Raw genomic sequence first — 13,022 nt, 5'->3', positions numbered from 1 at the left:
CCTACAATTTACCCACACTGTGTGTGATTAATGGAGTAAGGGTGTTGCTTTCACGGTTGAATATCATCTGCATTTCAGAAGACTTGGCTATTTATTAAGCAACAGTATACTCAGTTCGAGTAGTAGTTCAACAGTCACAGGGAGCGGTCACATTTTTTAGTGCTGAGTATTGGGTATTTTGTTTTCTAGTTACTATTTGCCTAAACGTTTTTTTGTATTTATTATTAAAGTAGATAGCGTGATAAACGATAATATTTTACAAGTTTAAGACCGATTAATTAAAAAGTAATTACACAGCATTTGGAATACTGAAATAGAAGAGGTTAAATAAGAATCCTTGTTAGAGTAGCCGAAGTGGTCGGGGATTGAGTATTAGTGTAAAAAGAGAAACCTACTACCTAAGAGGCTGAAGAAATACAAAATAAGCAAATAAGTTGATATCCTCAAATAATATATCTCTTTTATTCTAAAGGTTTCATTACAGACTAAAAATAATTTTTTTATTTAAATTATTTAAAGTTCACTAGGTACAATGTTACACAATACGATAATACAAATATAATAAAAAGTTAAAAATATAGATACAATAAATCATTTTTAATAATACACATCAAGTCTACTCTCAAGAGTAAATACTTCAGCCAAAAGCAAGAGTAATGATAAACATGGAGGAATCAAACAATAAATGTAATCAAAATCATAATTTATATCTAAAACATTATTACTTAAATACCACTCAAAAGTAGTGGGTATTTCAAAAAGGACGCAACCCCTTTGTTTGACAATGCGAATTTATTACAAAAATATTAATGTTAATAAAATACTTATACAACAACATTCCAAGGAAGGAAAACATCTTGCACAACCTACTCCGTGAATACAATGAAAATGAAATTTTTTAAAGCTGATGAGACCAGACTATTTTTTAAACGCCTTCCAAACCAAATGTTAGCTTTTAACAATGAAAAATGTTTTGGTAGAAAGTACAGAAAAAAGAGGGTTACTGTAATGATTGCTGCCGACATGACTGGTACTGAGAAGCTCAAACTTCTAGTAATCGGAAAGTCTCAGCAACCTCATTGTTTTAAAGGCATGAAATCACTAGAGACAAATTACGATTACAACAGAAAAACTTGGATGAAAACTGAGATATATACAAAAGGTTAACAAAACTTGATGAGATGTCAAGACAAAAACGTAAAATTCTTTTACTTATTGATAACTGTCCAGCCCGTCCACACCATGCAAATGTAAACATGAAATTTGTAACTGTTGCTTGTTTTCTGTTTAAAAGAATGTATTACTGAAATATCTAAAGCACAATCTCATGATGTAACCCCCAAAACGATTTCAAAATGTTTTATAAAAGCCGCGTTATAAGTACGAACAACCACCAGTAACAATAATTTTACAACTGAAGATGTAAATGAATTCAAAATTCCAGAATTTCTTAGATAACTGGGGTAAATTGCAAAGTAACAAGGAATTAGAACTGCAATTAGATGAATACATAATGATTGATAATGGAATAGTGGTAGTAGAATCTCCTAACAATGAGGAAATAATCAAAGACGTAGTTGCAAAAAAAACTAGTGGACCTACAAATTGAAGATGGCTTAGACGAAACGGATGGTGTAATGACCATTAAGCCTACAAATGATATTGTGATCGTTCAATATAAGAAGTGGCCTTCATTAATTTGAAAATGTAACGGATATTATGTTTAATTGCCTGAATAATTTATAATCTTTTTTTGAAAATAAAATTATCATCAGAAAGAAACAGTTCAAATAAAAATTTCAGGCTTCTTTTTAGCAAGTTGTTTAACAGACTTTTAAACATACTATACTCATTAATTTAACGTTTTATTAATTTTTTACTTTTTTTATTTTATTGTCAATAAAAAAACTATTGGATTAATATAATATACAATTTTTGTTAAAAAAATTAAGACAATTACAGAACAGTATTTAAATATATAACTTATAACTTAGTTTTTATGTACAGTATATATTTTTCGAAAAATTTTTTATATAAATAAAATAACAGACTACTACAGTATTACAATTGTAATATTCTATTTTACAAATTTTCCATTTAGCAACTTTTTTGCAGGTCCCGTGGTACTTCGTTTTACAAATGTTTAAATGTATATTGTTTTTTTAAAAGAACAGTTAGTAACTTCATTTATGAGATTCTAAATCAACTTACTCGATTGCCTTAAGCATTTATAATTTTTTTTAGAATAATAATTATTTTTAAACCATCTAATCAAAGTGTTTAAAATATTTCTGTAGATTTTATATTCATTAACTATGGCGATATAAAAAGGTTGCCTTTTAACTTCATTATACATTTTTTCTATATTTCTAATAGATGCTAAAATACCTTGAGATCTCTGTGGCTTTAATTTAATAAAATTACGACAACTTTGGAATAAGTGTACCATTTTTGGATGAATTGTGTTATCAGGTCATAATTGTTAGGTTAGGGATAATTAAGTTATAACATACAACAAATGTATACATGTTTACTATAAAGTACAATATATAGAATCAAGTAAAATGTTGATTTTACTGAAAATATAACAAATACATTTACTGATACTGATAAATATAACAAATACATTTACATCTCCAAACTTTATATTACCACATTTGATCAAGAAATATCAGTAGCAGAAATAATTGCTCAGACCAGCTCATGCTCCATAGAAAAATTAACGTTAACTGATTTCTAGCAGAGGAAAATGTTGGAGCTTGTACCTGTAAAGGAACTTTCAAAAACGGAGTGGCAAGAAATGAAATGGTGGTTATATGCTAAAAATGATTGTAACAGGTGGGGATAAACTGCTGAGACAGTAACAAATTGTTACAAAAAACTAGATCTCTTTTTTTAATTATTATATACATAAATAAAATTGAAAGAAATAGTTAACAAATACTGATACAAGCTTCAAAATCAATTTTATTTATTTTTTCTTCAGTAGATGCTGATAAAAGTCTTTCCTATAATTCAATTTTCAATATTAATAAAAGTATGATTGAATCAACATCAGAACATTAAACTGATACAGACAACTACGTTAATTATAATTTGAACTATTTCAAAGGCTACACCATTTGTATTACTTGAGTGTTTTGAGAGGTATATTACAAAGTGATGATACTGGACAAATCACTTTACAAAGTGATTTGTCCAGTATCATTACTGGTTATCATTACTTATTATCAGTATGGACAAATCACTTTACAAAGTGATTTGTCCAGTATGTAACAAAGAAATTATCTTTTGTTAAACTGCAGATGAACTAAACATAGAGCACAACAATCTACATAGTATATTTATATTTATGTTCAAAAGAACAAAATAAAAATTTCTGTTCTACAGTAAACCAACCATAAAAATTAAACCTTTCTTTCTTTTGCTGTAAACCTACAAGCTCTATTTCAAATTTAATCAAGCTGTACTACTACACTGATTAAAATATTAACCACATGAATTTATTGAATATTATTGCAATAATAATAACCAGCAATATAGCATTTTAAATAAATCTAAAAACTTAATACATAAGATAGCTTTAAGCAGGTTGTAAAATTTATTGATGGTAAAAATAAAATACACTCAAGATGATACATTAGAATTGGAAATTAAATCAAATTACAACTGCAAGGAAAACACTACAATAGTTTAACACCAAGTAATTAAAAGCAAGCCTATGAAAATGTCAGGAATTAAAAATATTAAGTTAAACAGCAGGGAAGTGGAATATAAACAACACTTCACTTACTAATTATGTGCCCAGTCGTTTGAAATGCCATTTCAACAATATTTTCATCTTGATCGGAAGCTGCTAGATGAAAAACACTAAAAATATTTTTCCAACCAGATCTGATATTTCTCGCCTGCGAGTTCACCATCTGGGCAATACACCTTACAACCATATCACGGATTGTCAGAGAGCTATAAAATACAAAATGACAGAAAAACAGGATTATTTACAGATCAAATAAATTTTATATCTTTTATGTCTTTAATTATCTGCTACAGAAAATAAATCTTATTAACAAACAACATAAGCCATCCATCATTAATAAATATTAATCTCCTGATAAGTAAAAGCATTGCTGAAGGAAAAATTTCATAGTGGATTGGTGAGTTATAACCAAATATTATTAATGATGAGGGAAAAGTAAACAATCATTCTGTTTAAGAAAAAGGTTATCACCTTATATTTATGAAAGCAAAAACCAATAACAGAAAACATCAGGTTAGCAATCCCCCAAAAACTTTCAAGACAGTCATTTTTAGATTTATTTCAGTAAATTTTAAACATACAATAATTTCCAGGAAAAATTTCTAGTTTAATTCATTACTTAGTTTCATTAGAATGATTTAAATCATGTCCTGATTTAATCACAGTATTACCTAAGACTGCCTCTCGCTTACAAAAGGTGCATATAATAATATAGCCTGCTTGGGAATAGTTTTTTATTATTCATTTCCCTAAAGTGTTCCTCCTGTTTTTCTCAAAACTAACATTTTATCCATAACACTAAGAATGCCCGAGTCACTACAAATCTCTTCATTCCAATTACTCTAACCATACTAGGGTTGCAAATAATATTTTTATTCATCCCAAAATAAGACACTCCTACCTTCAGCAGTCTAGAAACCCTGCTTATACTTCATTTTTCCAGTAACCTCACTGATGATCATGTTCTACACTTAATTAGACCTTTATTCCCTTTCATGTTCCTTTTTTCCAAACATGGAGAGCTGTTAACCAATGGAAAAAATCTGCATGTTTGGAGGAAGAGAGATGGCAGTCCCTAATACCTAACTTTACTGGTATAATGCCTGAAGCATAAGAATTATACTTCATTTACCAATGGCAAATCTCATAACATTGTAAAAACAATGAAATTATAAATTTCATTGTATGTATATATAGTATGTATATATACATACAAACTTACCTATTTTTTTTCATGATATGTTCAAATGGCCGAAGAAAATCTTTTTGAAATCTGAAATTAGCAAATTCACCCTTCTCAATAAATTTCATTGAAAGTTGTCTTAATGAGTCTAGCGCAAAGAAAGAAATATCTTCACTAGGATTACAGCCGACTCGATTGAAGTGTTCCCCGAGGACCTGCCAAATACGGGACCACTGTAGTCGAATTCTTCCCATATTATAATATGAAATTTCAACAATTTTTTGAAGACTGAACATTCTTGGATGATTTGGATGTGCTAATTCATCGACGGATACCTGAAATATATTATTAATATTAGATTATTAGATCTTGAGTACACACAGAACAAGTTGTTAAGATAAAAATGAAACATCATTTAATATACAAAAGCAAACAAAGATTACTACAACCACTTCCTCAACTGATTAGGAAGTAGTTAATCAATAACAAAGATGGAAGTATAATAATTCTATTTAATACACAACTTCAACAATAATATTTTAAACTCCTTACTTTTTTTTATCCATTGAGAATCAAGCCACTTTACACAATTTTAATGGTGAACTATTGTAAAAAATTAGGACCTCTTATATTACATAATCTAATCATAAATCATATTCGTTACTGTCAAGATTATTTATTTTGTCATACTCCTCACAGATAACAACAATATTATTAATGATAATCTTTGGGCCAACTATTCATATTTATAAAATGAGAAAAAAGTATAAAAAGAATTCTAACTTATACCACAAAATGTCTCAAGACCAACCTAAATATACTAATTAAATGTATAACAACATACACAGTTACATAAAATGAAGGAAGATCTCTTTACTCATTATTATATATATATATATATATATATATATTTCAGTTCTCTTGATAATTTAAAATTTTAAAATCTGTTTTTTAATTTTTTTGTTTGTTTCATAAACATACTTACCTGTTCTTTTTAAATGTTACTTTTCTTCACTAATGAAAAAATAAACTACAGAAACAACTAAAATGAAATTAAATATTAACAAAAGAAGAATTACTTAAAATGCCTTCATAACACTTTGCTCACACATTCATTAGATAAATGAATGCTAAAATGTATCAACTTAAATAGTAGGTTAAAATAACAGAAATATCAAATTATAATAATCAAACTGATCACGAAAATGTCTCTGCTCTATACAGGAGTTATAAATTTTTCTGTTAATTTATGTTATTCTAATTGTTATATCTGTTCAGTGGTCTTAATATAATTATTGTATAACTGAACACAAGTGTGAAGTTGCAGATGTAAAGCACCCTCTACTAGCAGCACACTTTATCAAGAACATAAGTTATAATATTTCTTAGTATGAAATTATCATTCCAATTATTATTATTATTATATTAATCCATTCAGAAGACTGCCTCTGAGATGGTGGGTAAAAAAAGCTTAACTGCAAAAAAAAGAAAAATTTCAGAACCGTATCTAATATTCCAAGTTATAAATACATACGTTTTACAATCCTAAGATATAATCACATCAGTTTAGAAATAAGAGCTGAAGTTAGTTTTACTACATAAAAGAAAAAACTTACTTTTTTCAGAACAGAACATTATAAACTAAAAACATCAAGTATACCTAATACTAAATATCAAGTATACCTTTAAAATTAAATAATTTATAAATATGAGTGTGTGATAATAAAAATTTGTTTACCTGACAAAGAGCTCGAACAAAATCAACAATTGCATCACCATCTAATCGAGTTGAGCCAGTAAAAACTCTATCTACAGCAACAACAACACTTTGTGAACTAGTTTCACCAATTGACTCTTTAACGCTTGCTGCAAAGAAGAATAATTATTTATAAAACCTAAATAATAAAATAAAATAAATATAAAATGTTTTAAATATTATAAATATTAGTATATACTTTGATCTGGCATTAAGTGTAACCTGATTTTGATAAGAATTATAAATGAAAAATAACAAATTTGACAGATAAGCTGAATTAAAATTACAAAATTACTGTTACAATTGCAGGGTTAAGTACATTTACCCTATTACAAATACACACATTAAACATTTTCAAAATGTAACCATTGTATGCATTTTTCTTAAACCAAAAGTACCACTGTTCAATTTTTATTTTATTTCTTATATATTATATTATGTTTAAAGAGTTTTTATACAGAATGTATCACAAGGTTCTTCTGGAACTTTCATAACCTTTTCTAAAAGTGAAAATAATAGAGAAAGTTCATATAAACATCTCCTAAAATGCTTCATTTGCTAGTTGTATGGCTACTGAAAGATTTCACTTGGATTTCAGCTACACCATTGTTGAAAAGAGGTCAGGTCATATTGAAATTTTTTGGATTTTAATTAAGGGGCAAAATTAGTGATTTCTTCTCGTTTTTGATGTGAAAAATAGAATAAAATAGGTTCCAGAACCATATCTGCAGTAGTTTTTGAGGTATCTAAATCAATAGTTTTTGAAAACCAATAAATTAACATAAAAAACCCTGTTTTTCATGTTTACGTACAATAACTTTGTTAAATTGATAATTAACACACAAAACTTGTAGAAAATTTAATTCTGGGCAAAATGGTGTAAGATAAGTTGAATAAAACAAAGAAGAGTTAGAAAAAATTCAAATTTTATCTACAATTGTACATTAATATATTTGTCATAAAGTAATTATTTAATGTAAAAAAAAAAATATATTTTTGGTGATGTGAAAAATCTGTTAAAACAAAATGTACTGTTGAAAAATTAAAAAAAAGGTAATTACACAATAGCTGTAAAATAAACATATATAGATAAAAATTACTTGGATATAATTTTTTTATTAATTACAGAAATACCATAAATTATTTGAAAAATTATTATTTCAAAGTTGGCAATAAAATAACAGCTGATCAACAATGCACAATACTGTATTACTGTTTAAATCATTTTGTAAGGTACATTAAGTATGTTGGATACTGTGAACTGTACTGTTGTTAGTGATTTTTTCTGTGAACAGTTTGCGATTGAAGTAATGCTGTACTTATTTACAATTGAGTAATACACTTATATGATATTCATTATGGGTGTATGTAATACATTTTCCTAATCACAGGATTCCAGATCCCAAAACAATTAGCACAACTTTTTGCAATCTTCAAGAAACAGGTTCAATAGCTAGCATTCATACAGCTACAAATGATCTGTCCAACATGATGCTGTTATTGATGAAATTATTACCGTTGCAGTTCAGGTGTCAGCACATGACATCTTTCTAAGTGAATCAGAGTTTCGTATTTAATGATTTGGAGGTCACAAAAATCAAAACAAGTTTTATCCTTATCATAAATAGCCAGTTCAAAATCAAACCCAGGAGACGGACTGTTTTGCTTGGAGTTCTGCAACTGGTGGAATACAAACTGACAACTTCATATGTTTTGTTTACTGACAAGACAAATTTCACTCAAGATGCTGTCAACTTACACAATGAGCATAATGGGCAGAGGTAAATCCTCATGAAACGATGGAAGGTAATTTTCAACACGGATTTAATGTCAATGTACGGTACGACCTTCTACACAATCAGCTGTATGCAGTGTTCATATTACCTGGCTGCTTAAATACTGAGGTCTACTTGCACATTTTTTAATAAGAATTGCTGCAGCTGCTTGAAGATGTTCTCTAGCGCAGAGATGCAAAGTAAACTTCCAGCATGATACACTTGTGCATGATCACTTCTCTTGTGCTGTTTCCACTCACTTACATCACTTCCCTGAGAAATGGATTGGTCATGAAGATCCACATTCCTGGCTACCGGCCTGCCTAATCTAACAACTTTAGATTTTTGCATCTGGGCATGGATGAAAAATATTACACGTAAAACAGAAATACATTCTCATGAGGAATTAATTACTCACATTATGGATACATCTGAGCAACTTAAGAAAGCCTTGCTAACTAAAAAGAGCAACAAAAGAAGTACAGAAGCATGCCAAGAAATGTGTTTTAAAATGGCAGGCTCATTTTTGAACATTTATTATAAAGGTGGTACGTATGATGATGCAGTTTGGTGTAGTGTGCTGTTCTAAATAAAATCCAAATTTTTCTAATCATTCTTTGTTTTATTCAACTTATCTTACACCACTTTGTTCAGAATTAATTTCTCTACAAGTTTTGCTTAAATGTTTTATGTATTTATTACTCATTTAACAAAGTTATTGCATGTCAAATGTAAAAAACAGGGTTTTCTATCCTAATTTATTATTATTTTTTGTGTACCAGGTTACAGAGTAACAGCACAGTGACAATGATGTCAACAGTACTCTACAGAGATGCCAAGGCAACTGTGCGCAGTCTGGCGTGAAAGTATAAATGTACCGGTAAATGTGTAGTCTTGAACAAACTCAGGTCAACCACTCCTGAGACATGTTTTAACTGAAACCCAACCACCAAAGAACAACGGTATCCACAGAAAACCAATAAATTGGCTTTCATCCCAGATTTCTCAAAAAATATTACAGATAAAGTTCTGGGCACTATTTTATTCCATTTTTCAGGTCAAAAATCATAATAAATCACTAATTCTGCCCCTTAATTAACATCCTAAAAATTTCAGTATGACCTCATTTCACCAGGTAGCTGAAAGTGAAATCTATTACTATTTGTAATTCGTAAAAAAAGCACTTCAGGACATATGTTTATATACACTTTTTCCACTATTTTCCCACGTAGAATATATTATGAAAGTTCTAGGAGAACTTTGTGATACACCCGGTATATAATATTCTTTTAGTGTTATGAGAAATGCAATTTTTTTTAAGTTGAAAGTTTACGCATATAGTAGTGAAGTAGTTATAGTGTTACTGAAAAATTTGTTTACATTAGAAAATAAATGAAAGTTATTTTTGAAAAATGTCTTGTTCAAAACCATTTAACAGAAAGTACACTTAAACTTAACGAATAGTTTTTTGCTATAAAATAATATTTTTTTTTGGGTCAAGGTGTGAAATTACATTGGAGACGTCACACTAAGTTTAGTTACTATTGAGAAAGAGTAAAAATTCTATTTTTCATCAATTATCCACCTACCAAAAACAAATGATCAGGTAATACATGCTACATAGAAAGAGGTAAGGGAATAAATGTATACTTTATAGATATGGGAAAAGCATTTGTTCTTGTCAAATGGGATAAAGTAATGGAGTTATTAAGAAGCTAAAAAGCAAAGGTAAAAAAATAAAGAATAGTATCTGAATCAGAAAACAGATGGAAATAAATAATGCTCAAACTGAGAACAGTTTGACTAACGAAGAGGGGTAAGGCAAAGGTGATGCCTATTACTTAATTAAATAATATGTATGTTGAAGATATGCCCAAAAAAGCTCTAAAAGATGAAGGAATCAGTGTAAAAGGTATAAAATTTACACATAACATGGTGTTTTTAGGGATGACACACAGGATATTCAACATGTGATTTTAAAATTGGAAGACACTATGATAAAACATGGAATAAAAATTAATGGTAAAAATAAATAAAAAATCAGAACAAATAAAACAGTACAGATACTTAGATACCACATTAACAGAAGATTGCAAAAGTGAAAATGAATTTGAAACAAGAATAGCCATGACTTAAGGAAGCATTTAATAGAAAGGAACAGTTAGTTATTATTACATAGCAAGATGGAATTAGACTTGAAAAAGTAATGAGGAAAGTTAATGAGAATAATTCTGAATATAAAACTAACTGGCTGAGACATATCATCAGAGAAGGATTGATTAAAATAGTAAACGGTGCAAAGAATGAAAATTATAGAAAATCTAAAAAGGAAATTAGAACTATAAGGATCTTAAAAGTTTGGCTGGAAGTAGAGTAGAAAGGAGACAGATATGGTGCAAGGGACTTGCCTCAAGGCAGATAATCTCATGATAATGAAGATAATGTACTATCCACAGAAATGGGCAACAAAGAATCCTTAACATTCAGTAAACCACAATTAGATATTAATGAAAAATCTACTTCTTAGATCCAATAATAATAGTAACAACAATTATATGAAAATATGCAACTAAATATTACTACTCTCTTCATAAACACTGAGATTTACAATCTTAAAATGTTATGCATTTTAGGTATTCATCAGCATAAATAAATCTACCGTAGATAAATTAATTACATAAAGAAAAAAAATTACTATATTAAATGTTTAAAGACTTATTGTAAATTATGAATATTTTTTTGAAGCAGTTACTGTTATTCTCTTTTAAATGAAAGTTATATACAGAAATGTATATTTACTCTACCATGTGCAGAAACAGAAAATGATTTAAAATTTGTACAATATCAGAAAGTAATGATGTTATTTTAGTAAAATAACAATGGCAAAATTATTGTCAATCAACACAACAAGTATCAATTAAATCGGCTACTTAGTTTGGTTGATAACCTGACACCTCACAACATTTTGACATAAATGCAAAATTCAAGTAGTATTCCTTACATTAGCTACTTATTTTAAAATAATAACTTTTTATACTTACGATCAAGAGAGCTGATATTTAACTTGAGAGAATCGGCTGATGGAAAAGAAGAATGTGTTTTACTAGAACTATGGGCCGAGATAAACTGTGGCCGTACACCTGTACCTACCATCTGAGCTAACTCAAGTTGTGAGATACATTTAATAATGTCCAACCAAGAGGTTCCAAGATAATTACCTATTTAAAAAAAAATACACACATCTACTAGAAAACAAGCATGAAATCAAATATGATGAGTATATAAAAAAAATTAAAACTAGCTCAATAAAATTATCTAAAAATACTTTTTCTTATAATCCTGACAATTATTATCTTTTAATAAACTTTTATTGTTTATGTTATTTAAATCAATTCAGCAATGAACTTAGTGAACAGTTGTTCTACACTGTAGGGTACAAATATGACTTAAATGCATTACATTCATTTTCACACTGTTCTGAGCGATGATAACGCAAAAGTTTTTTGTCCCCCAAAAATAAAATTTCCATAGATGTTTAAACACTACAAAAATTAAAAATTTCAAAATATTTTATGATTAAATCCTACTCCGTTCCTAACTAATTTTCAGTAGCAAACAAATTGCGACAATGAAGACATATAATTAAAAGTACAATAACTTTTTGGTTTCTTTAGGTTTGATATGGGCAGTCATGCAAACAGAGCAAAAGAAATAAAAATGGGTGCAAAGATTTACAGGAGATTCTCTCATAACTGAGGTTGTTTTAACAAATTCCCAATCATTAAATTTATAACTGTTCAATGATCAGATATGGAAAATAATAATAAATAATAATATTGTCCAAGTTACAATTATTACTATTATCTGCATTTAAACATTACTTATCAATAAATGATATCCTCAAGATATTCTGCATACACAACTATAATTTAATTTAAAGGATTATTCAATTAATGCCTTAGTTTCTGTTTGAATTTTTTTATATTGTATAAAATTTTATTTCAAAAAATGGGTAAGAGAACAAATAAACAGTTCTTTCATTTTAGAAAAACATTTGGATTCAGACTTGCATATCTGGCTTCGACTTGAACCTTACAGTCAGCTAAAAGAGAGCTACTGTAATTATTTGTGGTCAGAAAAATTTCAATTTAAAAGTGTAAAATATCTCACGAACTTTCAAAATATGAACAACTTCCTATTTTTTGAAGGACAATGATTGAAGACAATGAATGCCAATAAAGTCATTTACTTAACTTGTAACAAAATATTTCAAAGATTTAGCCATTTTTTTTACCATAAATGAAAATAATGAATTTCAGAAAATTACTTGGAAAATCCAGGAATAAAAAATAGCATTCTAATTATCTAAGAAAAGATATTTCTTTTATCCGCCGACTGATTAATTAGGAACAGTGATACAGGCTAGCTTTACATGCGGGTCCTTAGTGACTAATTTGACTTTTTATGCTACTACAGAACAGGAAACAGAATCCTTGGAGTTTCATACAGAGACATGGGGTTACTAAGCCATTAAGTTACAGTAAAGAA

General features: G+C 28.4%; 1 protein-coding gene across 1 annotated transcript in view; it reads right to left on the bottom strand.

The window, feature by feature from the left end:
- Positions 1–13,022, bottom strand: part of Sec71 (ADP ribosylation factor guanine nucleotide exchange factor Sec71) — a 129,161-nt gene that overhangs the window by 31,612 nt on the left and 84,527 nt on the right. The window contains exons 18-21 of the mRNA XM_075368854.1: positions 11,516–11,692; positions 6,682–6,809; positions 4,983–5,278; positions 3,794–3,966 (exon numbers count right to left, since the gene is read on the bottom strand). Coding sequence (XP_075224969.1) covers positions 3,794–3,966; positions 4,983–5,278; positions 6,682–6,809; positions 11,516–11,692 — 774 coding nt within the window. The remainder of the gene's footprint in view (positions 1–3,793; positions 3,967–4,982; positions 5,279–6,681; positions 6,810–11,515; positions 11,693–13,022) is intronic.

Source organism: Lycorma delicatula, chromosome 6, assembly GCF_047948215.1.
Source record: "Lycorma delicatula isolate Av1 chromosome 6, ASM4794821v1, whole genome shotgun sequence".
NCBI classification, from domain to species: domain Eukaryota; kingdom Metazoa; phylum Arthropoda; class Insecta; order Hemiptera; family Fulgoridae; genus Lycorma; species Lycorma delicatula.
The sequence above is the reverse complement of the archived record's forward strand: the minus strand, read 5'-3'. Positions and strand labels throughout refer to the sequence as shown.